This window comes from Amphiura filiformis, chromosome 1 (assembly GCF_039555335.1).
Source record: "Amphiura filiformis chromosome 1, Afil_fr2py, whole genome shotgun sequence".
In the NCBI taxonomy this organism is placed as follows: Eukaryota; Metazoa; Echinodermata; class Ophiuroidea; order Amphilepidida; family Amphiuridae; genus Amphiura; species Amphiura filiformis.
The window spans coordinates 40,193,694-40,220,549 of NC_092628.1; the positions used below are offsets into that span (position 1 = coordinate 40,193,694).

The following is a 26,856-nucleotide window of genomic DNA, read 5'->3' on the forward strand; positions in this document are numbered from 1 at the left end:
TCCATCTTTCACCTCGTGATTATATTTCGACCATCACACTCATAGACAGTTAATATTTGTATACTGTTAAAAAGTGCAATATTCATAATAATTTTACTGTGACTTTTTTATGCAATTTTCTAAAATAATGTTAATTTAAATTGTATATTTTTGTGTTTTTATATAATATGTATATTGTAATTTATTGTATGTAATTTGGCCCTCGGGCCACGAATTTGCAATAAAATAATATCAATCAATTCAATTCAAATTAATCGCGGGATTGTTATCTGACACACATCATATGCCGAAGTTACGCAGGTCAGAGTTGATGTTAAATAGGGTAACTATATGTATAGGTGTAAATCCAGGGCGGGGGTTATCTCTCCCAATATTCGATAATGGGAGATGGTCCATTAGCGTATCTGGGTCAGTTGTTTCGGTTCGATTGGAACAAAAATAAAAACTATTCCTGTTGAACATCATTTTCGTCAGATTTGCCCGGGGTAATTGTGCGTTAATTGCACAAAAGTTTGAAGTTTACACTATATTAGCCCAAATTATGACTTGATGTAACTTGCGAAAACTTACATAGCGCATAAACGGGGGCGGGGTCTCGTAGCGCTGAAACAAACAAGCCCACAACCACATCTACTTACAGTAAAAAATATAAGTTCGCTAGGCGAAAATCCAGAAAAAAGACTGGAAAGAGGATCTGCGTAGTGATGGACATGAGTCCGAACAACATGACACATATACCTGACACCGAGGACAAGTTGCCAAAAACGCGAGTGGGTGCGTCGGTTGGGGTGTTGTAAGGTATGGGTTTCCCGAACTCACGTCAAACATTATATAAAAGGGCGTAAAACACTGACATATCCACAACTGACGGCGATTTCCCACCTGTTTCAGATGGACAGTTTATTTTTGAAAAGACCATACATACCTGTGACATAAAATAGATGAAAAAAATATTTCGTATAGCCCCCTCTGGAAAACTAGTGCATTGAATATGCACTCGCCCAATTAGTATTAGTTTTATTACGAACTTTAATAGGTTTCTTTTTTAATGAACCTTTTCACGTTATATGTAAAAGCTATGTAGATGATGATTAGAGAGGGCTGAAAAGAACACTATATCCTAATTTTAGCTCATTTTAGGCACTTAAAGGATCATAAAAAAGAACATACAATTGTGACAAAATTCACGTCAAATGTTACTTACCTAGGGAGCCAAGCCCTTTGAAGCGACATGGAGTGTTATAAAAGGTTAGCCTATATAGGTGTTTTCTATGGGTCAAAGGCAATAACTTCTGGGTGGCCAACTAAATCAATCCTCTACAGGGGGTCCCAAGATGGGGTCAAAGGTTACATAAATTTCAAAATTGCTCGAATCTTGTTTTAAAGTATTCATCTGATCATACGAATTCTGAAAAAGTATAGTAAGCAAAAGGTCAAAGGTCAAATTTTTGACCTCATTCGTAAAAATGCTCCGATTTTAACCAAAATTGTGACATATAGTTCTCGAATTATATGCAAAAAGGTCAATACCCTCCCACCTGGTTACTTATTGAACGAAACTTCCTATATGGTGCAAACTATTCTTTATTTAAATTAGTATGAAAACTCACACATTTAGAGACCATTTTTAGGAAAGTCGGAGCGTTTTAAGATTTTGACCCCCGTGGGGCCCAAAATACGACCTTTGATATGTTTTGCTTATAATTCGAGAACCATACATCATACATCTCAGATAGGTCAAACCATACTTTTTCTGAATCGTTATGATCAAAGCAATAAGATCTGATCAATTTAAAATTTGACCCCTGTATCACCTTAACTCTTTTCTGAGCAAGGTGCATTTTTGCAATCCAATTTTTTTCTTTTCTTTTTATGATTGTGATTATGATTCTGGGCCTTAATAACAAAAATTGCACGGGATTTTGCTGTTTAATATTATTTAGAAATCCTGACGAAATAATAATATATACTTTAATAAATCCACTTTTAAATATACAGTTTTATTCAGGTGAGCTTTTTTATTCGCATATTTTTGATTGAGGTTAAAACAGAAATAATCTGACCAGCAGAAACGTTGAAAGTATTTACAAATTACCTAAATACTTTTTACAAAAAAGAGCTTATACATGTATATATATATATATATTCACTTGTTAAAGGGTTGAAACTCGAAACGTCGTGCTTCCTCACATGTTTCAATATTTTGCACTGTACATCAATCTAAGTTTGATTCTTACGACATATATTTATTTATTGCTGCCAAACTGTTGATGGTTATTACGGTGTACTCTGAGTAATGTTCACGCACAGGATATATCCTCTTATAGTGCCTTATTTGATCGAACAATCAATCAATCAATCAATCAATCAATCAATCAATCGATCGATCGATCGATCGATCGATCAATCAATCAATCAATCAATCAATCAATCAATCAATCAATCAATCAATCAATTTATTCTTTCTACGTAGTCTGCAATTCTCAGGGAAATTCCTGTGGAAGTATAAAAAGGAACAACTGTGAATACATGAATCTATCATTTAGTTGTCTTGTTAGTTAAAGGATCTGGAATGAGCGTTTTGAGCGTTTAGACAGTATTTTTTGTGGGACATGAGAGCACATCAGACATATCGAATTGCATTCGGAATACGAAGAATGTTTTTCTGATATGAAATAAATTTCATTTTTTGAAATTCACGATATAATATAAATTTTATGACAAATTATTAAAATTTTTCACATTTTTGATATATAACAGTCCTCGACGTAAATTTTATGAATCTAATGACATATTCTTAAAGTGTATGTAGCTGGGAGGAAAAGCCGACGATTAATTAAAAATTTTGACCTTTCATATTGAAGATATAGATTGTTTTCCCAAATAGCCCTAATTTTTTTGGTTTTGGTGTTTTGGGGAAAAAATCCATATCTTCAATACGAAAGGTCAAAATTTTCAATTGATCGTCGGCTTTTCATCCCACATTCATATATTTCAAGTATAAATCATCAGATTTATCAAGTTTACTTCGAGTACTGTTAAATATCAAAATATCAATTTTTAATCATTTGCCATAAAATGTGTATTACATTGCGAATTTCAAAAATCTAAATTATTTGATATCAGAAGGACATTCTTCGTATTCAGAATGCAATTCGATATGTCTGATGTGCTCTAATGTCCCACAATAAATACTGTCCAAACGTTCATACCCCACCCCTTAAGTGTTTTTAAGGTTCCACTGCGAAATAAAAAGCATTAACGCAACGTATGTTTGCTAGTACAAAACTAATATCTGATACGAAAGGTTTTGATTTAAACTGATTTTTAGTAATTTTTCTTTCTTGAGATGGCGAAAGGAGAATGATACTCATGATTAACCATTCAAGAAATGTATACGTGATTTTTGACATCTTTTACCCAAAACGTTAAAGAAGACAACGAATTACATTACTTACTGTGACTTCATACACGTCATCCTGACCGATCGGCTTTAAGAAAAGAAGTGAGAAAGAAGAAAGAAAAAAAGAAGGAAATTCATGTCATTTGAAAATAAAACATTTATAATTTTTAACATTCTACCGCATCATTCATTATAAAGAAGAAACTGGGAAAAATGAAAGAGAAACTAGTTTGAATCAAAATAAGCGAACAAAAAAGTGTGAAAAGATATGTTAGAAGTTATACTTACTGTGACCTCATAGACATCATCTTGAGCTACAGTCTTCTTTCCATTAAATTCACTGACAACGTAGATATCATCATTATCATTCCTGTTGGGACGTGATGTCGATTCACCAAAGGTGTAGACATTTTCATTCCTCGGATTTGAATCTTTCTCCATTCGCCCTGTCTTGATGAGATGATTCGTCAGATCACCTACCATGCCTCCATTTGCCGTACCAACAGCGCCCCCACTCGTGCTAGCGCCCGCATCATAAGCCATAGTCGCACCGTTTGGCCCATTATCATATACATTTGTTGTTTCTGACTGGCGTCGCATTTCCGCTGACATTGTCGATACGGTGGATACATTACGACCACGGTTGATAAGGTTAGGTTCAGCTTTTTCTGAACGTCTACGCTTGATCAAAAACACCACAACAAACGCAATCACAAGAAAGATGACAATAAAACCGGCGATTGCTATGCCAGCGACTACTCCAGCAGAGAGCCCAGACTCTGAAAATAGATAGAAAAACATGAGCGCTGCGATTTAGGTCTATGTCAAAGACACAATGCCGCAGCATTTTCTACATGTTATTTCTGCTCACTATACCCGTGTAATCCGGCGTCATTACGGGCGTTTTACGATACGACAGACATGGCGTTTTCAATAACCCCTTCGCAGTGACTTTTAGTTCCCGGCCTTGGTTTTCCGCTCAAGTGATCAGCTTTTCTCAAGGCTCTGTTCCCGTTCTCGACGGTTTCAGCTGCAAAAGACGCTGAGGGAATTTCTAGCCGCTGCGGAAGACACTGGCTGAAAATTTGAACCTGCAACTGTAGCAACGGAAACTGCTGCTACGACGTCGGATTATATGACAATCACTCAATAAGCCACTTGGCAACATTTAGTGATTCACAGCTCAAAAGGGAATATTCTAGTCACTAGTCAGTTAGGATTGCTCAGCGGCCGTACATGTGTGATGATCGGGTTTTTTTCATATCACACATGTATATTTCATGAATCAACCATAAATGCTAGATTTCGTTCAGGGTGTGTATTATGTTTACTAACCTGATATCTTCATTCCAGGTGGCAAAGCAGAGGTAGATGCCGTGGTGGTGGCAAGCTTCTCTGTAGGCTTCTCTGTAGTAGTTGTTACTATAATAATATTCACAAAAAAGTCCATTACTCGTTGATGGTCGATAAACGTCCCAATAAATCGGACTTAGTCACCGGTCAGTTCTACAGCATAGATATCCATGGCTAACGATGGTTAACTATGGAAACATGTTAAAGGACATCAAGAAAATTTTCTAAGTTATTTATTTTGAGCTTTTTCGAGACGAGTAATGGATATATTCTGTAGATTTAGGTTTTGTCTGTGACTGCTAAATGTGAGGCCGTCGTAGGTCGTACGGGGCTCAAACTCGGTGGGTGGGTGTAGTTCTGTCCTGGCAAGAAGAAGTTTATGTTCGTTAAGTCATCCGACCCCGGGGCCCCCTCCAAGGGGTCATTTGAGGTCAAATGACTAAAACTGCCATATGGGCATGAAACTAGGTCATACGGGACTCAAACTCGGTGGGTGGGTGTAGTTCTGTCCTGGCAAGAAGATGTTTATGTTCGTTAAGTCATCCGACCCTGGGGCCCCTCCCAGGGGTCATTTGAGGTAAAATGACTAAAACTGTCATATGGGCATGAAACTAGGTCGTACGGGGCTCAAACTCGGTGGGTGGGTGTAGTTCTGTCCTGTCAAGAAGATGTTTATGTTCGTTTTAAAGTCATCTGACACCGGGGTCCGCTCCCAGGGGTCATCTGAGGTCAAATTACTAAAAAGTGTCGTATGGGCATGAAACTTGGTAGGTACAGTTAACATTTAAAACAACATTTTTTGAAGGTCATTTTGGGGTCATCCAAGGTCACCACGGGTCATCTGAGGTCAAATTAGTAAAACTCATATATGGGCATGAAACTTGGTGGGTACAGTCAACATTTAGAGTTATAAGTTTAGATCATTTTGGGGTCATCCAAGGTCACCCAGGGGTCATCTGAGGTCAAATTACTAAAAACTGTCGTATGGGCATGAAACTTGGTGGGTACAGTCAACATTTAGAGCCAAATTTTTGGAAGGTCATTTTGGGGTCGCCAGGGTCATCTGAGGTCAAATTAGTAAAAACTGTCATATGGACATGTCACCATCAGCCTGGTAATCGCGCCCAGCCGAGAACCGCCAAATATGGTAACCGCCTAGTCTATTTTAAAACTGATGCATCAATGACTATGTTCATCATGTCATTATTGTATCATTCTCACATACATTAGGAAATGAATTTGGAGAATAGAGGCCTTGCATGTGACATATCATCCCGTAAATATGGCGGACTACTCAAATGCATTCAACAAAAGCATGATTGCAATCAAATAGGTTGATGACAACATTTGATTGAATGGACTGCACTCCGCCATAACTACGGTGAAGGACACCGGCTCAAATCCTTTGTTTGGAGCCAATCGATAATTTCATGCAGGGCTTCTATACTTTCTGTTAATAAAATACTATGCTGACCTCACACTCCAGTAATTTCAGATTATTGAGCTCAGTAATACATCAAAGAATGTCTTCCAATTCATGAAAACAAATAGATAATCTGCATATCGGATTAAAAGCTTGAGGCATTTCAATTGCAAGGCCCATTACTTATACACCAACAACAACATAGGCCTACAAGTGTATATAATGTAGCACATTATCATGTTGTGGATGGTGAATCAAGCTGCAGTGCCTACCCATTCCTAAATAAATGCAGTGACCAACCGGTGTTCACTCATGATTGACGTACTGATCATTATGTATGATTTAAACTCATAGGTTTTGGCAATTTGGGAGGGGGTGGGTTCAAAATGACCCCATAGGATTATACGGGGGTAAAATTTCAAATTGCTCAAATACCCCTTTCAAATATATCAAATTATTTAAATAAATAAATAAATAAATAAATAAATAAATAAATAAATAAATGAATGGATGAATGAATGAATGAATGAATGAATGAATGAATGAATGAATGAATGAATGAATGAATGAATAAATGAAAAAAAATTGAACAAATTGTAGCGTAGCATTAAAATCATAATAACCATTGCTGGCAGGCGGATTCGAACCAACGATATTGACATTACCAGTCTGATGCTCTAACAGTGAGCTATGCCATCATCTAGTAATGAGGGTCGAGTTTTTAGCGTATACAGTGTTTGTCTGTGAAAATGCCGCCTTGTGAAATAAATAAATATAAAATCTCAATTTTTAATTTAAATTTATTTGATAATTTTCTAACCTATATTTTCTTTAGAGCAGGGACAAATATTTCCCTTTTATCCAATTTGGCCGCTAAATAAGAATCTACTTCTTTTATTACTGATTTAATTCCGCGATTTGTTCCATTCAGCAATATCAAAGATTAATGTCAAGCATCTCACGACAGATATTTAGTTGGCTTAGTGGTTTTGCACAGTGCTTTTTAACCGGGAGGTACCGAGATCGATTCCCACCTCTGCCTGCAATTTTTTTTCAAGACTGGGAAATAATAACCTGACATTCGCCGCTGACATATCGTACTGCAGAAGCGGAGTTGTAACTTGTTAAACTTTGCTCCTTCCGTAAAAGGGTACATTATTTAGGCACTACATTATTTCTTTTTTTCCACATTGCTGGTAGGCCCCTATTAAATATCAAATGGTCATAATTGGCGGTCACTTCAAATCATCGCCAACTGAACGAGGTTCAGGAATGTACTCTCATTGTTAATTGTTGGTTAATCCACCACTTGAACAGGACTTAACCAAAGCAAACAAAGACTTAAGCTTTTTTACGAATGCTATACATAAGTATAAGCTTATTATCCTCTTCAACAATAGGATTAAAGATTGGTGCTTGACTGGAATTACGTGCTAGTGTCATTGGTTATTGTTAAAATGCAATAAGGTGTGTAATTGCAATATTTCCTCTGAATAGGAAAGACTCTCTACATCGAACCATGGATGCTGGTGGTTCGAATTAAGCCCGATCCTGACTCCACTTCGCAGCGGTATGCGATGCTGCGATGCTTTTCAAACATCTCAGCATCCAGCGATGAAATTAAAATGTACAGGTGGAGTCAGTATCGGGCTTTAGGAATAAAAAACCCAATTCGAAATGATGCGCTTGAGAATTCAACAATATAAATAATGGTAGCTCTATTATAATACACATTAATGATAAAATTCCAAAATATAATACGTTTTCTGTCTTTGCTTGTCACGTGGTAGCGATTATATTTTTAAATAAGTTTCAAATGAATAACAACAAGACAAGTGGCCGAGTGGTCTAAGGCGCTAGGCTCATAGAGTACTAAGCGTTGCGCCGTGAGTTCGAACCCCGCCTCTGCCAAACTTTAAAAGAAGTAAATTAAAATTTGACTTTTTTAATTTCATATTTGGGAAATGTGACTGGGAGAATTTATGTATGGTGTGGAGTGGTGTGATAGGGCATGTACTTTAACTGGCCGGCGCGGTCCGGTGACTAAGTCTTTATTGGGCGTTTTATCGGCAGTCAACGAGTAATGGGTCATCATGTCATATTAATTTGGTTATCGATTTTGGATGGAGCAGAGGAAGAAATTATACCAGTATTGGGTAAAGACCAAAAGGAAACCAAAGTGACGCCAACAATTTTACGTTGTTACAACGTCGTATAAAAGGCATCTACATGGTAAATACGTAAATTTGGGAACTCGTATTCGTATTGTGATAACGTTATTTTGGACGTTGATTTTTGGACATTGATATAACGTCATTATGACGTTGTTTCAACGTCAAAAAGTGAAGGTATTATTCAAACGTCCCTATTAATTTCGGTCAAACGTTGTCACAACGTATGAATCACAGAAAGTTAACTTCGTATGTGTTTAAGACGTAAATACCACGTCATTACCAAATGTTTCAATAAGGTTTTTTTAAATCGTTAAAATAACGTTGTAAATATATCACTGTGCGACGTTACCTTATTACCTAAGTACAACGTTAGCAAACGTCTTGAAAACGTAGTGTGTGGGCTGGGTTATCACATATGACTACACGTGATATGTCCTCCTCCCTCCCTCCGAACGACCCATGTTTTTTGACCGCTCAGCTACGAAAGACCCGTGAATTTTACCAAAACAGAGCGATGAAAGACCATTGATTTTGATCATTTCAGCTCTAAAAGACCTCCAAATTGCTCATTCCTCTCATTTTTGGTTTGTTACAAGGCGATTTCATTGATTCAAAGCTAAGACCCTTGATTTTGACAGTTCGTAGCTTCAATTTACGGTTCCACGGGGAACATACCCACCAAGTTTCAAGGGATTAGGTTTAGAAGATTATAAATATTCTCCTTACTTATTCTGGTATCCCCTTCTTCGACCAAAACACTAAAAACTGCCTCAGTTCTAGAGGCAGCAGTAGTGTCAGTTGTACCGGCAGGAGTAGGCTCTTCGTTTACGACAGTTCCGTATAACACAAGTTGGTCATCATCAGCGGCCTAATTTTATGCAAAAATGTGTTCAGTAAGTAATTATAAAACTCCTTTAAACAAGATCAATATTGCACTTTTTTCACATCTTACAGTTCACAATCTCAAACTCGAAACCCAAAATTTTGACTCGAAAAGCGAGCATTTAACTAGAAATTTAAAGAAAAGTATAAACACATTGCTTTTAGTATGTCTATGTACGTATCAGTTGAAGCAACACACTAACAAACACAACCCTAAATCCTCATCTCAAAAATATAATCATTAGCCATCCTAATCCTAAACGTAACAAATGCCAGGTCTAATTCTAAAGAAAGGTACTTTAGGTTGTGTATTTGAAGCCACTTGACACATTTGTTTCTGACATTGGAGAGTTTGTGAAGCTTATCTATTCATACCACTCAATAAATGAACAATGAATGAAGTAAATTTGGAACGACATCTCGCAAACTCTTCACTGTCTATATAAGCAAGTGTCATGAAATGCCACAATGGTCCGTATGCACAAACTGACTGTGGATGTTAGACTTAGTGAGGGATCACTTTAAATCGTCCTCTTTCACATCTAGTCAAGTCCAAAAATCAAGCTGCAGCTATCTACGTTAAGCTGTATGCATTTGCCCTTAGCAGGATCTACAATATTATAGAATAAGGTATGTAAGTACCAAGAAGTTCCTTCTCCATAGAACCAATCTCCATAGTTGGACCAGGTCTAAAGTTAGACATGTTCTAACTTGTTTTGTAATTGGCCTCTTCCTGCCGTTGATAATTGTTTGAAAAGATCAAATGAGCTCTCATTAATTATGCAGATTAAAATTAGCAAAACGCTAAAAAACTTGATTTGCTTGTATTTTACTTGAACTACAAACGTACCAAGTCTCAGTTACATAGTCCTTACAGTTACCTGATTGGAGTTAGCCGGATCAATTATTAGAAAACTCTAGATTTGATAGGACTTACTTGGCGTTTCTTGCGTGTTTCCCCATCTTGCATCGTTGTATCGATGAACACCTGTGCCATTGGATTCTTTTCCGTCGCTACTACAGACCACTGATGGAATGCCTCGTTTGGAGAGCGCATCTGCGTCGACAGGTAAGCAGTGACCTATATTGAGAGAAAGTAAATAAGCCTTGAGCTTGTTGCACCCGCATTTGGAGTCACTTGTGTGTTTTTGAAGAGCATCTACTCAGTACTGGTGAAGTTTATAGTTTGTAGTGGTTGCCTCGTAAAAGTATATTTTAACGTAAACATGGCAATTACATTGATGTATTTATGCTTGTTTTGTATTTGTTATACGTTCATAAGATAAAATAATGGCTGTAACGAGTACCTCTCCCCTTGTAGCAGTCAATGAGAAAGTCATTTTCCCTGACAGCGGTTTCCAGATATAATTTGGATGCAGAATTCAGAGTGCTGTTCACCTTTTCGTCGATGCCTTGTTCCGTGGTTTCTTTTGAAATGTTAAGAAAGAAACAAAGATTGATGTCTACAAAGGCAAAAATGTTTGTTCCATAATCAGGATGGAGAGTGTTATGACTGTAAATCCTTTAAGCTTACGCGTCCAAATCACATTAGAGAGATTACGATTTCCAAATGTAAATATCATGCATCTATTCAAAATCACATGATAGTGATTTTGAAGAGACGCACGGGCGTATAATACGAACGTTTGGAAATCGCGAACTCTCTATTATGTAAATAGTAGACACACCCTACTTTGTGCCAAAAGACTTTCTTACCTTCGCAAGTTCCCTGGCTTATTTCAGAACGGATATTATCAATGACATCAAAATCCCGCACCTCAAACAAGTATCTCTCATCGGGATCATTGGCAATCTCTTGGAGCTGTCCGTGTACAACTTCTTCTCCAATACCTATAGCGAATACCGTGATTCCAGCAGCTCGTGCTGCGTCTGCGGGTCCTTGTACCTCATCTTGCGCCTGGCCATCTGATAACACTATGGCAATTCGTGGAACGTTATCGTCGTCATTTCGCGCGCCCTTTCCACTGGCGAACAATTCCGTGACCATGGTATTTAACGCAGCCCCAGTATGTGTTTTACCGCCATCTTTGTATCTGAAATGATGACCATAAAAAAGTAAGCATAAATAACGCTCGCATATGCTCGTACACCTTCAATCCAAGGTAGCCTACTGTTTTTTATTCCGATTGATACTATTCAGCAAATTACTTCAGCAATGTCCATCTGCTCTGTCTGATTACCGCGTAAAAGAACTAGGTCCGGCGATGCTACGTAGCTTGACGTGATTCAATTAGCCAATCAGAACCCCACTTCCGTATACGCCATAAACTCCGCCAAATTGGCAGACCGCTGAAGAACTTTGCTGAAAACTACAGTAATATCCCAGCAAACACAAAACGTTTTCGACATCATTCGCAAATGGTTATAAAAGGTTGTCAGAAAACGTTTAAATGTCGGGTTATATAAAGGGTACATTAATGGTATAAAACGTTTTCATAACATTAAATAACATTTGTTGGTAATTTACTGCACAGCAAACACAAATGTTTTGCAGAAAACATTTAAATGTCGGGTTATATAAAGGGTATAAAAACGTTTTAATAACATTCCAAAAACATTTTTGAAAACTTGGTACAAATCGTTTTCAACAGAATGTTATTTTGGGGTTGAAAAAATATTTTGCACAACATGTTTGCCCAAAATATTTACAATAACGTTTTTAAAATGTTTTCACGACCTTTATGACATTTAAATGTTATTAAACGTTTTGTAAAACACATTTTAAGAACATTTCTGTGTTTGCTTGGTGCAAATATTTTAACATAATGTCATTTAAGTGTTGACAAAATATTTGGCCAAAAATGTTTGCAAAAATAGTTTACAATGACATTTCGAAAACATTTTTAAAATATTGTTGTAGTGTGTTTTCATACAAAACATTTTAAAACGATTTCATGACCTTTAGACAACCCGACATTTTAATGTTATTAAAACGTTTTTACCTAAACCAAAACCCAAAATATAACTTATTTAAAACGTTTTAAAAACGTTTTTGTGTTTGCTGGGATTGTCATTTCCAAGAATCTTTCCTTCACTCACAGTTTTAAGGTAGCGCTCAAATTATAAGCGTCAAATCCTCCCTTCATGACCTTTGACCCACAATTTGCGAACACCCCATACACTGGCTAATGTCAATGCGTATGTCTTCATGTGCAAGTGTCGTCACTGTCCTATTTTTAACCCGTGTGACCTTCTGCGTGATCTTTGACGTTTTACAATAAGTGTCATAAGAAACTTAAACAATAACCATGATAAGTGAGTTAAGAGTTGTACGAAAAGAATTGATATGAGTATGATCGTTTGTCGTGATTAGCTGTCTTTTTAAAAGATAGTTAAAAGTATTTGTCTACATCTATTCTCCTGATTCATACGAATCAATAAACATGACTAAGATTATGAAAATGGGTGATGTTTTGAACGGTTTTGACCGTTCCTGCTTTACAACCACTTGGACATATTTGGATGAAAGATACAGGTAGAGTAATTAAAATTGTAATAAGATTATCTTACTCCAAGCGTCCTATAGCTGCCAGTAGAGATGCCGTGTCGGTGTGTTGGTTAATTAAGAACTCTACTGTAGGGTTAACCTCGTATTGGAGTAGCCCAACTCGAATTCCATCTTGGCCGATATCAAAATTTTGAACGATGTTGCTTATAAATTCTCTTGCAATAAGAAAATGATCTTCGGTGATGCTACCCGAACTGTCCACAACAAATGCTATGTCCAGCCTTGCAGTTTTACATTCTGTTAAATAAAAAACAATATTGTACTTTAAAATACTCGATGAACGTAACTGTCACCCCTAAATATTTTTCTTGCCACTCCCGTTTGCCCCCCCCCCCCAATTTTGAGGCAAACCCCCAAAAATTACGTAAATTTCCACTTTTTGCGGCGATTTTGCGCAAAATTTGTCGATTTTGCCCCCTGAAATTCACTTTGCCCCCCCCGCTGAAAAAAACGCGTATAACATCACCTTATATAAAGTCTGCACAAAAAGAAACTCAGCTGTTATAAACACGACTATAGCTTCAGAACTAATAATTGTTTTCACAATATTTTAACATAGAGGGAAGGATGAATTATTTACACGCATTTTGATACCACATTTGTCAAATGTTGTTCAATATTAACAACACAGCAGTATTTTTAAAGAAAAATACCCGATTTTAAAAGTTGCAGTTTACAGCGATCAATGGTTATTATGCCAGCACGGTAGCACGTAAAGCCCGCCATTTTTTTATCTGGCAAATAAAATGAAATGAAATGAAATGAAATTATCTTCACGCTCACTTCAAAATCAATACAAATAGCTGCAACTTTTATATTCGGCTATTTTTCTTCCAAAACACTGCTGCATTGTTAATATTGAACAAAATTGGACAAATTAGGTATCAAAGTGCGCGTAAATAAACCATCCGTCTTTTATGTTGAAATAATGTGAAAACAATTATTAGTTCCGAAGCTATAGGCGTGTTTATAACAGCTGAGTTTCTTTTTGTGCAGACTTTAGATAAGGTAGCGCCTATTGTCTTTTGATGTGGTAGCCTTATCCAGTAGCTGCCCCCTGACAAAAAAATGAAAGAAAAAAGTGCCCCTCTGACTAAAGGGCAAAGGAAAAGAAAAAGGGCAAAGAGCCCCTTTTCCATCAAAATTCCCCCGATCATGGGCCAAAATAGCAGACTTGTACTCGAGTCCAGCTTGTCCGAGTCCGAGCCGAGCCGAGTCCACATGTAGCCGAGTCCGAGCCAAGTCCGAGTCCTTTTGTGTCCGAGTCCGGACTCGAGTCCAAGTCCATGGGTGCCGAGTCCGAGCCAAGTCCGAGTCCAACAAAAATAAGATGTGAGTCCGGACTCGGTCAAAGTCCTGTGCCCGGGTGTGTGTGTGTGTGGGGGGGGGGTGAGGTCATTCAAATTATGATGTGACAGGTGTCTGCCTATTTGTATAAAAATGGGTAATTGGGTATAACAAATGAAAAAATGGATAATTGGGTATACAATTTTGAAAGAAGGGGGTCATTTGGTATAACATTTTGAAAAAATTGGTCATTATTTCCCAAAAATGGAGCAAAATTTTATATTATGTTTCTAATTTGAAAATTTACAATACAAATTTGCTAAAAAAAGAAAGTTTCTTGATGATTAAATTGTAGAAAAAGAAGGTCATTGGCCATATTAAAGTCACTCACTACATTACACCACACACCGCTCTCCCTATACACACCCACCCTACCACACCCCACCACCCCACCCTACACAGTTAACATTTCAAAGACTCAACCCAACTCAACCAACCAACCAACCAACCGTACACACACCCCTTCAATAGTCTTTCAAAGTCCCATACCCATGAACATGTAACTCCTGATGGTAAAACTACTACATGTATCAGACCACCTGTATCAGACAGCACTCACAGCTAGCAGTCAAGTACGGCTATCTGTGTGTGTGTGTGTGCGTTTACATGTGGTGTGCCACACACACACACCCCGAACTTGCACCCAGGGACTAGAGAAGTGTCACTAGGCTGCATGCAGCATACATGTAAATGAATTGCAATGTATTCAAATAATATAGAAAAATAACATCATCATCAATGATGATTCATCATCATCATCGTTATCAGTCTCGTTATCATCATCGTTATCACAATCATCATCGTCATAATAATAATAATAACAACAGAAATTCACCTTTAATTCTAAACATCTTTTCAAAATTGTCCCACACAAATGTGCACCCTACAGCCATATTACAATTTACCCCCAATTTACTGAGCAGAGATGTATGTGGTCTAGGGTGCATGTTTCTCAATTTCAAGATTGGATTGGAAAGTTCCATGAAAGAACTCTTAGATATTTTTATGTAGTCCAAATATTTAATAAAATTTGCATTTAATTAATGATCAATTATTTCATTAATTATAACAATAATATGATTCTACTAAGTGACAGATAAATCTAACTGATTTGGTGGATATGTAGGATATATGGCAGCTCACAGATTTGACAGCCCCAATTAATTTGTAAAATGGCCAAATAAGTAAAGTCAACAAATTTGAGATCTATTTTGACATTTTTAGATAATCATTTCACATTTTACATGGATATAATTGGACTGGACTCGGAACGGACTCGGCTTCGAGTCCGAGTCCTTTTGTGTCCGAGTCCGAGCCGAGCCGAGTCTTTTGGTGTCCGAGTCCGAGCCAAGTCCGAGTCCAACAAAAAGTGGACTCGAGTCCGGACTCGAGTCCGAGTCCGGACTCGAACGATACATAACTGCAAAATAGTGTAAAATACACATTTTTTTGCGCACATTGTCACAATAAAGCCATTTTCATCTCAATCATGGGCAAAAATTCTATCAAATGCAAAATTGTTGCGCACTACGCGCGCACATCATCCCAATACATGTATATCCTTTTTGGAAGACATGTCCAGTTTCTCTAGAAACAAAAATAACAAGTCGCAACTGCAATATTTTTCGCCTGTATTGTATTTATGTTATGATATTACAATAAAGTAATGAATTGAATGGATGAATGAAATTATCAGAAGCACCATAAACTAATACTAGCCACCACGACCCATTTACTTTGGGCAACATTTAGAAGTATATGTTGAATAGAAAATCATATTATTTATAGGAAAACACAAATTATCATCCAAACGACTCGATGTGTAGTTAAACATTGGGGTAGGATATGGCTTCAAAATTCAACCACCGGTCGACTGTTGGCCGACAGCCGGTACCCTAGAAGAACCAGCAGTTATAGTTTAACCGCGTTCTATTAGTTCAATCCGATAAATACAAACTACAGGTTCAGTCTGGTCCGGCTCTACCAGGGTGCCGGCGGCTGTGTTTTGAAGCCATCCCTTATCTTTGTGTTTCAAATTACTTGTCGCACATCGACACTCTAATGTCTCGACACTCTACAGTCTCCTTAATTTAACCATGTTTACCTTCACTTTTCAAATCCTCCACTGCTGCCACAAAGTCTTCTATAGTCCCAGAACCGTCATCCGTGTCATAATGTTCCTTCCAGTATGCAGCCTGCCCATTTATGTCAGAGATATGCGGAATCGGTACAGCAATAGTAGATAAGAACAAGCTTGCTGCTAGAGCAGAGTAGAGTGGTTTACGTAGTTCTTCCCATTGGACATTCATCCAGTTTATCTTGAATCTCAAATTTATGAGGGGATGAAGTCTTTCCGCGGTGGAAGAGCGTTTAGTAAGGTTAAAGTCATATTCGTCAACCTAGAAAAAAGAATCAGCAATATGATATTTGTATCATCATCATTTGATGTAGCTATGTTGGATATTTTGATCTTCACTTAAATAAACACCATGGATATTTGATTTATATTTCACGGTGTGATGTGCCCCGAGTAATTTAATTTGATTGTTTATATTTGTTTACAAAAATTGCTGGAAACACTTTAAAACAAAAGCAACAGGGATATTTCCTCCTTCGGGTCGTTTCCTACCGGCTTTTGTAACTGGTTCACTACAGCGTGATAGATCAACTCTCACTTGCCGTGCTCATAATTATCGTGTTTCGTGAGAAAATCTATGTAAACCTATGTCACTATTAAAATACTTTTTTCAAAATCTTTTTTCATTCAAATTGGTATAAATTGGGAAAATAAAGTCGCTTCACGTTCATGCCGAATGAGGTATCAAACTATGCACACACAAAATTCTCCATCTATTAACTACTTTGTTCGGTAAGTTAGGTTTAGTATCTTTAAGATGTTGCTTTTGTTTTAAAGTGTACGAATACTTTTTGTGTGCAGTATTTATATAACAAAGCATTAGATTGAGTAGAGATAGATTTGATTGCACTATGAGTGAAAAGTAAATATGTGATCCGTTACAGCAAAAGGTACCTTAAGTCGGGTGCTACATATGTCTCATTTTCCTAGTGCCAAACACATTCTAAACCAATCATTAATCCTATTGTTGAAGAGGGCAATATGCTTGTACCTCTGTCTATCATGTCTATCATCTGTTTGTTATACAGCCTCAGACTTTGTTTGCTATGGCTAATCCCTGTTCAAGTGGGGTTACAAAAGCGTTGTATTTTATTTGTCTGGGTAGGTATTAGCCACCCACTAACAATGGGAGGACATTCCTGAACCTCGTTGACTTGGGGCTGATTTGAAATGATCGCCACTTCAAATTGTCATGATTGTTTGATATTTGTTGCCAACTATGTGGAATAAGAGACGCATGTAGCAGCCGACGTAAGGTACCTTTCGCTACCACAGTCTCTAACGATCAGAATTAGGAAAGGAGTAAGACAGGGAGATAGAATCTCGCCCAAACTATTTACAGTATATCTGGATGTCGTTCACTGACAATGTTGAAGTGAGAAACTAAGGGTCCTAAAATTTTGAATTAAGTTTAACCATCTACGATTTGCAGACGACATATGTGATGCGATCAAGCAAGATCAGTCTGAAAATATTAAATTTAAAGGACAATAAAAGGCATTTACGAAGCTGCTTTTGTGCAGTAAACTCTATTGAAATTGAACAACCAGTTCAAAAGATATGAGCAATTAAAGAGTTTCCAAAACAACAGGAAACAAAAGGAAATATTTCCTCTGTTTGGCTATATCTCAAAATCAATATTTCCGAGTTCCGAATGATTTTGCTTGATCGCATCACATATATAGACCAATGTTAAATAAATATTGGTATTAACATGTCATAAACTAAAAGCAAATTAATGCAAAACTAAAATCTCAATTTCCCTCAAAGTGCCGCATATTATAGTAAACTTAAACTTGATAATTGTATCCAGTAGTGCTGCGAGATACAAAAGACCAGGTCATGTACTAAAATACAAAATGAGTCATAATGACTCATCGGTTTCAGAAGCCTTTAATGACATGCATAATCAGTATGCTTCGACTATATTTATAAATACGTATTTATAAATACGCATGGGACCCATGGGCACGACATACCAAGACCAGCAAGCGTGCCCGCATCCTCATGCCAATGAAAAGGATAGGAACTCTTTAGATAAATATCATCAAATTTAAGTATTAATTGAATAGCAAAATTATTGCACACGGGGGATTCCCAATTTGTAATATGTTATCAAAAACAACACTTTGAAAGTATTTGACGACGGAAACAAATATTCAATGACGGAAACGTTTACAATATAATCACAAAGTTGAACAAAATGGACAATTTTGCTGCACAGTAGTCTCACGTTGTTCCGCCTTTGCATTCAAATGTATAGGGAACCCACCCGCTATGGAGAAGTCCCCCAATAAATCCCCCAATATTTTGCCAGGGGGTGGTCCATACAATCATTCCCCCAATGTTGACGCCTGCATGTAGGTTTCTGGCCATATTAACCCCATATTTGGCCATTTTAGCCCCAAAAGTGAATCTTTTTGCACGCTTCGCGCGAATTTGTTCCACATTTGCACCATATTTCACCAGTTTGAGTGCAATATGGCAAAAAATTTCGCGCGCTTCGCGAGCAGTTGTACAATATACTTTTTTGACGCAAAAAGGTTCTGGATTCATTATACCTCAAAAATTTTTTCAACAACATCTAATGTCAAAAAGAAATCTATGCCACTGGAAATTTAACCAAACTAAAATACTTTTGATCATCTGATCGTTAGACCAGTAAGTTAGAAGTCCCAGGTTCAAATCATGTACAATCAGCGGGTGTTGTTGTTGTTGTTGTTGTGTCCCCCTGAAATTGTGTGAGTTCATTTCCATGATTGTTATTGGGTGCGTTTTTAGACGTTTATTATGGTGTAACTTAACTTGACTTAAGGGATTGTTCAGAAATACTTTGGTGGGGGGGCTGGTAAAAGGGAGGGGGGGGGGCCAAAAAGTTTTGGATCTTAAAAGAGGGGGGGCCAAAAAGTTTTAGGTGGTAGGAAAGGGGGGCCAAAAAGTTTTCCTCTTCAAAACCCAAAATTTTCGCGCGCTTCGCGCGCATTGAGACCCTCTATATCACTTTTAAAATGGGCAAGTTTTGGTTTTCAGTGCTTTTGTATGATGAAATGATGGCACTTAGTGTACACATATCTATTAATTAACATAACATTAAAGATCAGCAACATGCAACATCTGGCTTGGTCTAAGAAATACTAGCACTCATAGAATTTTATATCTCTTCAAAGTAGGCTACAAATATGATTATGTACCAATCTGATCAAAATACAACTAAATCAAGAAAATATTGCAAATAAATTGGGATTTCTTGGCACCTAAACTGCACACTTCCGTTTACGATTTCTCATTGCACAATTATTTTGTACACATAGGCCCATGAGTAGATTTAACATATGGCAGTGCAGAGTGGGCACAGGCCCAGGTACCACGGTCTTTGGGGGCCAAAACTGATACCTGTGTACATTTGCGTGACCAAATTAATCTCATATTTGACCATTTTAGCTTTTTGCATATTAAATTTGTTCCAATTTTAACAATATTTGACCATTCAAGCCTCAATATGGCCAAATTTTTTGCGCGGTTCGCGCGCATTTGTACTATCATAATAGCCACAGATCCAAATTATGCTGATGTGCCTATGAACCTCCAAATAAATCCTCTATTTCATTTATCCATGTAAAATCAGATAAACACCCTGATTTGGGACAAATCTAAATTAAGTATAAAATGATAATTTCGTGCTTGTATTTCATGCGCAATTGTCCCGCCGAGAATGTTTCAAACATTTGCCTCCCTGAATGACTGTGACCCAGATACCACACCACTGGAAACAACACTATTAAAGTATATAATAAGTATGTTTGTTATTGGATGGGGGAGTCAAAAAAGTTTTGTCTGTCAAAAGAGGGGGGTCAAAAAAGTTTAGCGGTCCATCGAGGGGGGTCAAAAAAAGTTTTCGAGCGAAAAATATGAGGAAGACCAGCCCCCCTACCAAAGTATTAATGAACACTCCCTAAGCGTAGTTTATGTTTTTCAGTTTATCATGCTTTTATTGCTGCTTTTATTGCACCGCTGTTAAAAAAGGGATATCCCTTTAAAACTAATGCAGACCCAACACACGGAAGTACATATTTCTAATTCGGGCCTCGATACTTTCGTAATATTGAATAACATAAACACAGGTAAAACTGACAAAAGTCAAAATATCGTCATGGATTAAATGAACCATAAATTGAAACCAATTAGGTCATAATTATTTGAAACCAATGAGACATAAAATTTGGCAACTTCAATGTACTGGGTTAGAGTTCATTATTAATACATGTCAGATCAATACATGTCAGATTGGTGGGACTAATGTGATAGGTAATGTGTAGGTAAATTAGTACGAAGATATTTATATATACAATTTATTATTTCTTGTGGGTGTTCATAGTAAAATCAGAAAGGAGGAAATCGGAAATAATATTGCATTATTATGTTTGCATTACTTTCGGGACATGCAGTGTGTTTGTGAAACTAAAGAGGCAAAATAGTATTTCAATTTTACAGCGTGTCCCAATAATAACACAATACTTTGCGTTGAGTACCATATGACCCTAATCAATGGCACTAGTTCATAAACACTCAAAACCCTGGAAAACAAAGCTACATGAATTAATAGCAATACATTGTTGTTTATTTTAATTTATCAAGTTTATAACCACATTTTCACTGAAAACATTTCTATCTGTATTAAGGGATCTAAAATGAGCGTTTATTGGGTTTCGACAGTATTTTTTGTGGGACATGAGAGCACCTCAGACCTATCGAATTGCATTCTGAATACGAAGCATGTCTTTCTGATACCAAATAATTTTCATTTTTGAAAATCACAATATAATACAAATTTTATGACAAATTATAAAAATTTGATATTTTTCAAATTTTGATATATAACAGTCCTCGAAGTAAATTATATAAATCTAATGATATACTCTTAAAGTGTATGTAGCAGGAGAAAAAAAAGCCGACGGTCAATTGAAAATGTTGACCTTTCATATTGAAGATATGGATTTTTTTCCCAAAAGACCTAAATTTTTTGGTGTTTTGGGAAAAAAAATCCATATCTTCAATACGAAAGGTCAAAAATTTCAATTGATCGTCGGCTTTTCATCCCACCTACATACACTTTAAGTATAAATCATCAGATTTATAAAGTTTACTTCAAGTACTAGTAAATATCAAAATATCAATTTTAATTTCTATTTCTGTTCGAACTTGTTCGGTTGTATATTATTATTATTTTGTAAATGAAACAGGTGCGAGAAAACCTCAAAACACTAAACCATATACTTCAATCAAATTTTAAAATGTGTATTAAATTGCAAATTTCAAAAAATCAAAATTATTTGATATCAGAATGACATTCTTCGTATTCAGAATGCAATTCGATATGTCTGATGTGCTCTAATGTCCCAAAATAAATACTGTCCAAACGTTCATACCCCAGCCCTTAAGTGCTTTTATTTCATTTAACTGAGCGATGTTATGTTGTTGAAATAATACATGTATCTGTTGCATCCTTATCCTTTTGTGACAATGCGAGTCATTCTCATGGCAAACACCGAATGTTGCAATTTGCCACTATTGTCGTATATTGATGGTGTCTTCTGCAGTTTATTTTCCAAAATGAATAACACACAAAAAGTAACTATTATAGGCAACATAGGCTACAACTTTACCTGCCATATCCCACCATGGTAATCCGACCGATAGGTATTCAAATCTGTTCCGTCCTGTGACTCAACGAATGCTAGGCGTCTTAGAAAGCCATTATCATTAGGGAAGATTCGACTGTTTTGAATTTGAGCAACAGTTGCCTTGACTACATCCGAACCACTTGTTTCTGACTCCCTGGTTTTATCAACACCTTGACTGGACACTGAACTTACGAGGATGAGTACAAGGACTGCAATTCAAAAGAAAACACTACTTTATATTTCATAAGAATTTCACAATTTGTGAGATATTACTGCCTACAGACAGAGGCCCACGGCCGAGACACACAGATGTCCGAGCTCATTTGCCTTTTCGGAAGACCACCGTGGATTTGTTTGTACCATAATGTCAGGTTCATTTAACCCGGACCTGGACCAGCTCTCGTGTGCCCCATAGCAAAACTGTAGTGAAGCATAAAACCCTAGGGTGATTGACCGCAGATGTTTAGCGAATGTAATGAATCTGATAGCAACGTTTTCACAGTATTTTTTGAGGGACCTGAGAGCACATCAGACCATAGACTATGATCAGACACATCAAATTGCATTCTGAATACGAGGAATGTCGTTCTGATATCAAATAACCTTGATTTAACCTTGACTCGCGATATAATACATATAAATATGGCAAATTATTAAAAATTTAATTTTTGATATTTAACATTCCTCGAAGTAAACTTTATAATAAAAATATCAATTTTTAGTAATTTGCCATAAAACTTTCCTTAACGATTCCTTAAGTGAGTTATTTTATTTGTGCTACTGGCATTGGACACTAGCTGTCAATGGCATTCAGCAAATTATAGCTAGTTTGCTATCAAGGGGCAGTCATAGGCTATCAAATGTTTTGCTACTGACGGACGGGTAGTCGTGGGCTATCAAATAGTTTGCCACTGCTGTGCAGTCATGGACTATCCAGTGGTTTGCTACTGATGGGCAGGCCATGGACAGGCACGGGCTATCAAATGGTTTGCTATTGTTGGGCAGCCATTGGCTATCAAATGTTTTTTCCAGTGACCGGGAGTCAATGGGCTATTAAATAGTTTGCTACTGCCCCCACTGCTGCCAGTGCTGGGCAGTCATCATGGTCATGTGCTATCAAATGGTTTGCTACTGACGGGCAGTCATGGGCTATCAAAATAATGATTCGCTAGCCTTGATAACTTAAAGGAGGATTTCGTGATCCTAGCATCCTCTTTTTATGATATTTTTAAGTAGATATCCACGAAAAAATCTTATTCCCAAAATTTCAGATGATTCTGATTTTGCGTTTGCGAGTTATGCATGATTATGTGTATTACACTGCTCCATAGGTTGTTGTTGTAATTTCGTTCTGGTATACCAGAACGAAATTCAAATTTGACGATATTTTTTGCTAAACGAATTAATCTGCAAGAAATTTTTGGTACATAAACATTATGTAGCCAGAGGTTTCCAGTAGTATAAAAATCTCAACTTTTTTTGAGAAAAGTGGGGGGGGATGAGGCTGTGGATCACGAAATGCCCTTTTAAAGTAAAGTTATAGTAGACTTGACATTTAGTTTGGAATATTTTTTTTCGCAAAATTCCAAGATTAGTCTGGAAGTGGACTGCATAAACCGCACGTGGTAAATATTAATTGGGGGTGTCGGAAGATGGTGTAAAGTAATTGTTGGACTTTCCATTTGTTATGGTATCATAATATGCCGCTCATAATGCAGTGAATTGGCGTAAAATGGCGGATTTAAAGAGACTGAATTTGATTTTTGTGGGGATAAAATTTCTTAATTTGAGCAGCATTATCATATTATAGTGATATTATCAAATTTATTGAGGTTTGAGTTGATATTTACTGAACCTAAATACCAATAAGTGTTCGTCAGAACCGAAATGCTCTTGTAATCTACCAGTTTTGAAAGTGGGAAGAGCTTTAAAAAATATGGCTCTAAAACGTGGTACACACTCAGAAAGTTTGAATTGCCCCTTTGGGCCAAATGTTATAAACTTACTGTACACAAAGAAACAGCGTAAGTTCATTGGACAACCAAGAATCCGCGCAGTTGTTTTGTACCGTAAGTTTATATAATTTGACTTCGGGGATTCAAACTTGCTGAGTTTTTTTTGCCACTTTTAAGAGCTATATTTTAAACTCCTCCCATGTTCACAAAATTGGTACATTGCAAGTGTATTTCAGCTGTGATGATTGTTATTGCTGACGAGGATTAGGAAATATCACCTCAAATCCCTATAAATTTGATAATAACAGAACAATGTTGAATAAAGCCCGTAATTTTGTCCCCCACAAAGCTCAAATTCAGCCTCCATAAATCCCCCATTTTAGGCAAATTCGCTACATTATGAGCACCATAATGTAAACTCATGGAAAGCACATTTTCTATCAAACAATAATAAATTATTTTACACCATCTCTCGACACACCCCAATTAATATTTAGCCCTTGCGGTTAATGCAGACCCCTTCAAGACCAGTCTTGGAATTTTGCGAACAAATATTCCATACTAAATGTCAAGTCTGTAAATAGATCGAAAAGCCTTGCCAAGCAGACAAAAAACGTATTCAAAGGAATGCAAAGGAAAATACGATATTATTTCAACACTAACTCATACACCTCGGAATTAGAGACGTTGAAGTAAGAAATCAACAACGTCTCTGATTCCGTTTCTATATATATAGAGCATACATTGATTTAATATTTCTGAATGTGTATATATTTTCTCTTTAACATAACTTACCGAAATATTGCAGCTTAGTAGATGCACCTTTTATTGGCACACCACACACGGGTTTAATCAGGAAACCAATCAACATCTGTAAGTAATGCAAGGAGAAGGAAGATGAAAACCATTTATGCAAATTTTAGATTTTTACTTAATTAAAGAAGCGATAATCTCTCGAGTATATTTTAATCATTAAGGTAGTACTTCATGTTTCAATGAAGTAGCATTTTCTTGTTTAATGACCTTTATTGAACTATCATAGCCCGGGTATCATAGTAACTATCAATGAATTAAAATCTATAAAATTTGATTGAAGTATATGGTTTAGTGTTTTGAGGTTTTCTCGCACCTGTTTCATTTACAAAATAATAATAATATACAACCGAACAAGTTCGAACAGAAATAGAACCAAAACTACCATTACCAAAGCATTACACATAAAACTCCCTAAATTCTGTCAAAACGATGATATTATTACGAGCTATTGATACCAGTTTCATATGTAGAACCGTTTAATATAAAATGATTAACTTTGTCAAATTACTTACTGTGGAAGTTGTGTCGTCTTCCACCATTTGTCTCGCCAATGTTGATATGTTACTTCCTCATGGCAAGCTGCCATATACTCAACTGTTCTTAATACATGGTAGTAGGTCTGTTTGTACAGGTTTCAAAAGAATATATGAAGTCACGTGTGACCTATTTAATTGTCTCCTAAGTCACATTGAAATGTACACAATTATTTCTTACTTGAAATGGACTATTCCAGAAATTAATGGCACCCCTTAAAGAAGACATGTAAGTTTGTACCCCGGCCCCCCAACTCAACCCAAAATTGGCAACCATGAGAGTTACCGAAAAGCGCGGAAAAGGGGTAATATTTTTACCAGTAGCAAGGACCGCGAAATTGGCAAAATAGGGGGTATTTAAGTTGGACTATCCGCGAAATTTGACTGTGAAATCAGCAAAATAGGGGGTATTTAATTTGCACTGTCCGCGAAATTTGGATAAAAGGGGTACTTGAGAAAATCTAGTCATTTTTTGGCAATATTTAGTGTCATTGAAAAAGCGGTGTTTGAAATTCTAGTCATTGAAAACCACAAAAAAAGGGGTTGTTTTTGGCCAAAAAAAAAGAAGACAGGCAAATTTTGCACAAATGTTTGGGAATTCCCAAGCCTAATATAAAAAGGTTTCTTTTTCTTGGGAATTCCCATGTCTTCTTTAGGGTGTGCAAATAATGAAAATTTTTTGGGGAATTCCCAGAACAAAAAATGGTGAAAAATTTTGGGGATCCCATGCCTTATGGGGGGGGGGGGGTGCCTTTAATTTCTGGAATAGCCCAATGTGTCAATCCAGGTTTCAATAATTATTCTTGCGCACAGTAAATATTAGTGTGAATGAGTGTTGTTGAAAGTTGATATGTTACTTCGGAAGTAAAAAGAGGAAAAAAGTAAGAAAGCAAAGAAAGACATGAACAATAAGAATAAACGAAGATATAAAAGGAATATGCAATGAAAAATACATGAACTTCACTGCTGCATTGAAAAAATGTAAGGACAAAATTATACCTTGATAGAATATCATGCATGTCCAGGCATCTAAATCGTCATGTACGATCTCAACAAGAGCTGTAAGCTTGACTGAAGCTTGACTTAGATTCGAAAAATAATTTTATGAATACAAAAGTTGTATTAGCATTATGAAAATATTAGTTGGATACTAGGTTGGACAAGTAGGGTTTTCCAATATAACCTTTTTAATTATATTAAAAGGTGGTCTGTACGTTATTCTAAGTAGTCATTTGTTTGGTGACGTGTAATAACGACTTCACAAAAAGTCAAATTACGTGCATTTTGATATCCCATTCGTCCAATGTCGTTCAATATTAACTACACAGTATTGTTTTTAAAGAAAAAAATACTCGTATTAAAAAGTTCAAATCAATTTGTTCTTTGTTCGCCTATGACTGCCCATCAGCAGTGAATCAGTTCATAGTCTATGAATATGTCCATAAGTAGCAAACCATTTGATAGCCCATGGCTGCCCATCAGCAGCGAATCATTTCATAGTCCATGAACGTCCATAAGTAGCAAACCATTTGATAACCCATGACTGCCCATCAGCAGCGAATCATTTCATAGTCCATAGTCCATAAGTAGCAAACCATTTGATAACCCATGACTGCCCATCAG

General features: G+C 36.7%; 2 protein-coding genes across 2 annotated transcripts; both read right to left on the reverse strand.

Moving 5' to 3' along the window:
- Positions 1 to 870: 870 nt before the first annotated feature.
- LOC140146963 (uncharacterized) lies at positions 871 to 10,584 on the reverse strand. The gene is made up of 7 exons (XM_072168785.1): positions 10,543 to 10,584; positions 10,173 to 10,316; positions 9,080 to 9,221; positions 4,739 to 4,825; positions 3,692 to 4,182; positions 3,459 to 3,491; positions 871 to 2,495 (listed from the first exon to the last, which is right to left on the reverse strand). Exons 1-7 carry the CDS (start codon positions 10,573 to 10,575, stop codon positions 2,484 to 2,486), a joined length of 942 nt encoding a protein of 313 aa, XP_072024886.1. The 5' UTR covers positions 10,576 to 10,584; the 3' UTR covers positions 871 to 2,483.
- On the reverse strand, positions 10,577 to 25,339 carry LOC140159910 (uncharacterized; the record flags this gene model as incomplete). Its single annotated transcript, XM_072183221.1, has 7 exons — positions 25,213 to 25,339; positions 24,680 to 24,755; positions 21,912 to 22,138; positions 16,216 to 16,510; positions 12,767 to 13,001; positions 10,952 to 11,289; positions 10,577 to 10,662 (listed from the first exon to the last, which is right to left on the reverse strand). Coding segments are annotated over exons 1-7 (1,284 nt in total), but the record flags the coding sequence as incomplete, so codon positions are not given.
- Positions 25,340 to 26,856: the final 1,517 nt, after the last annotated feature.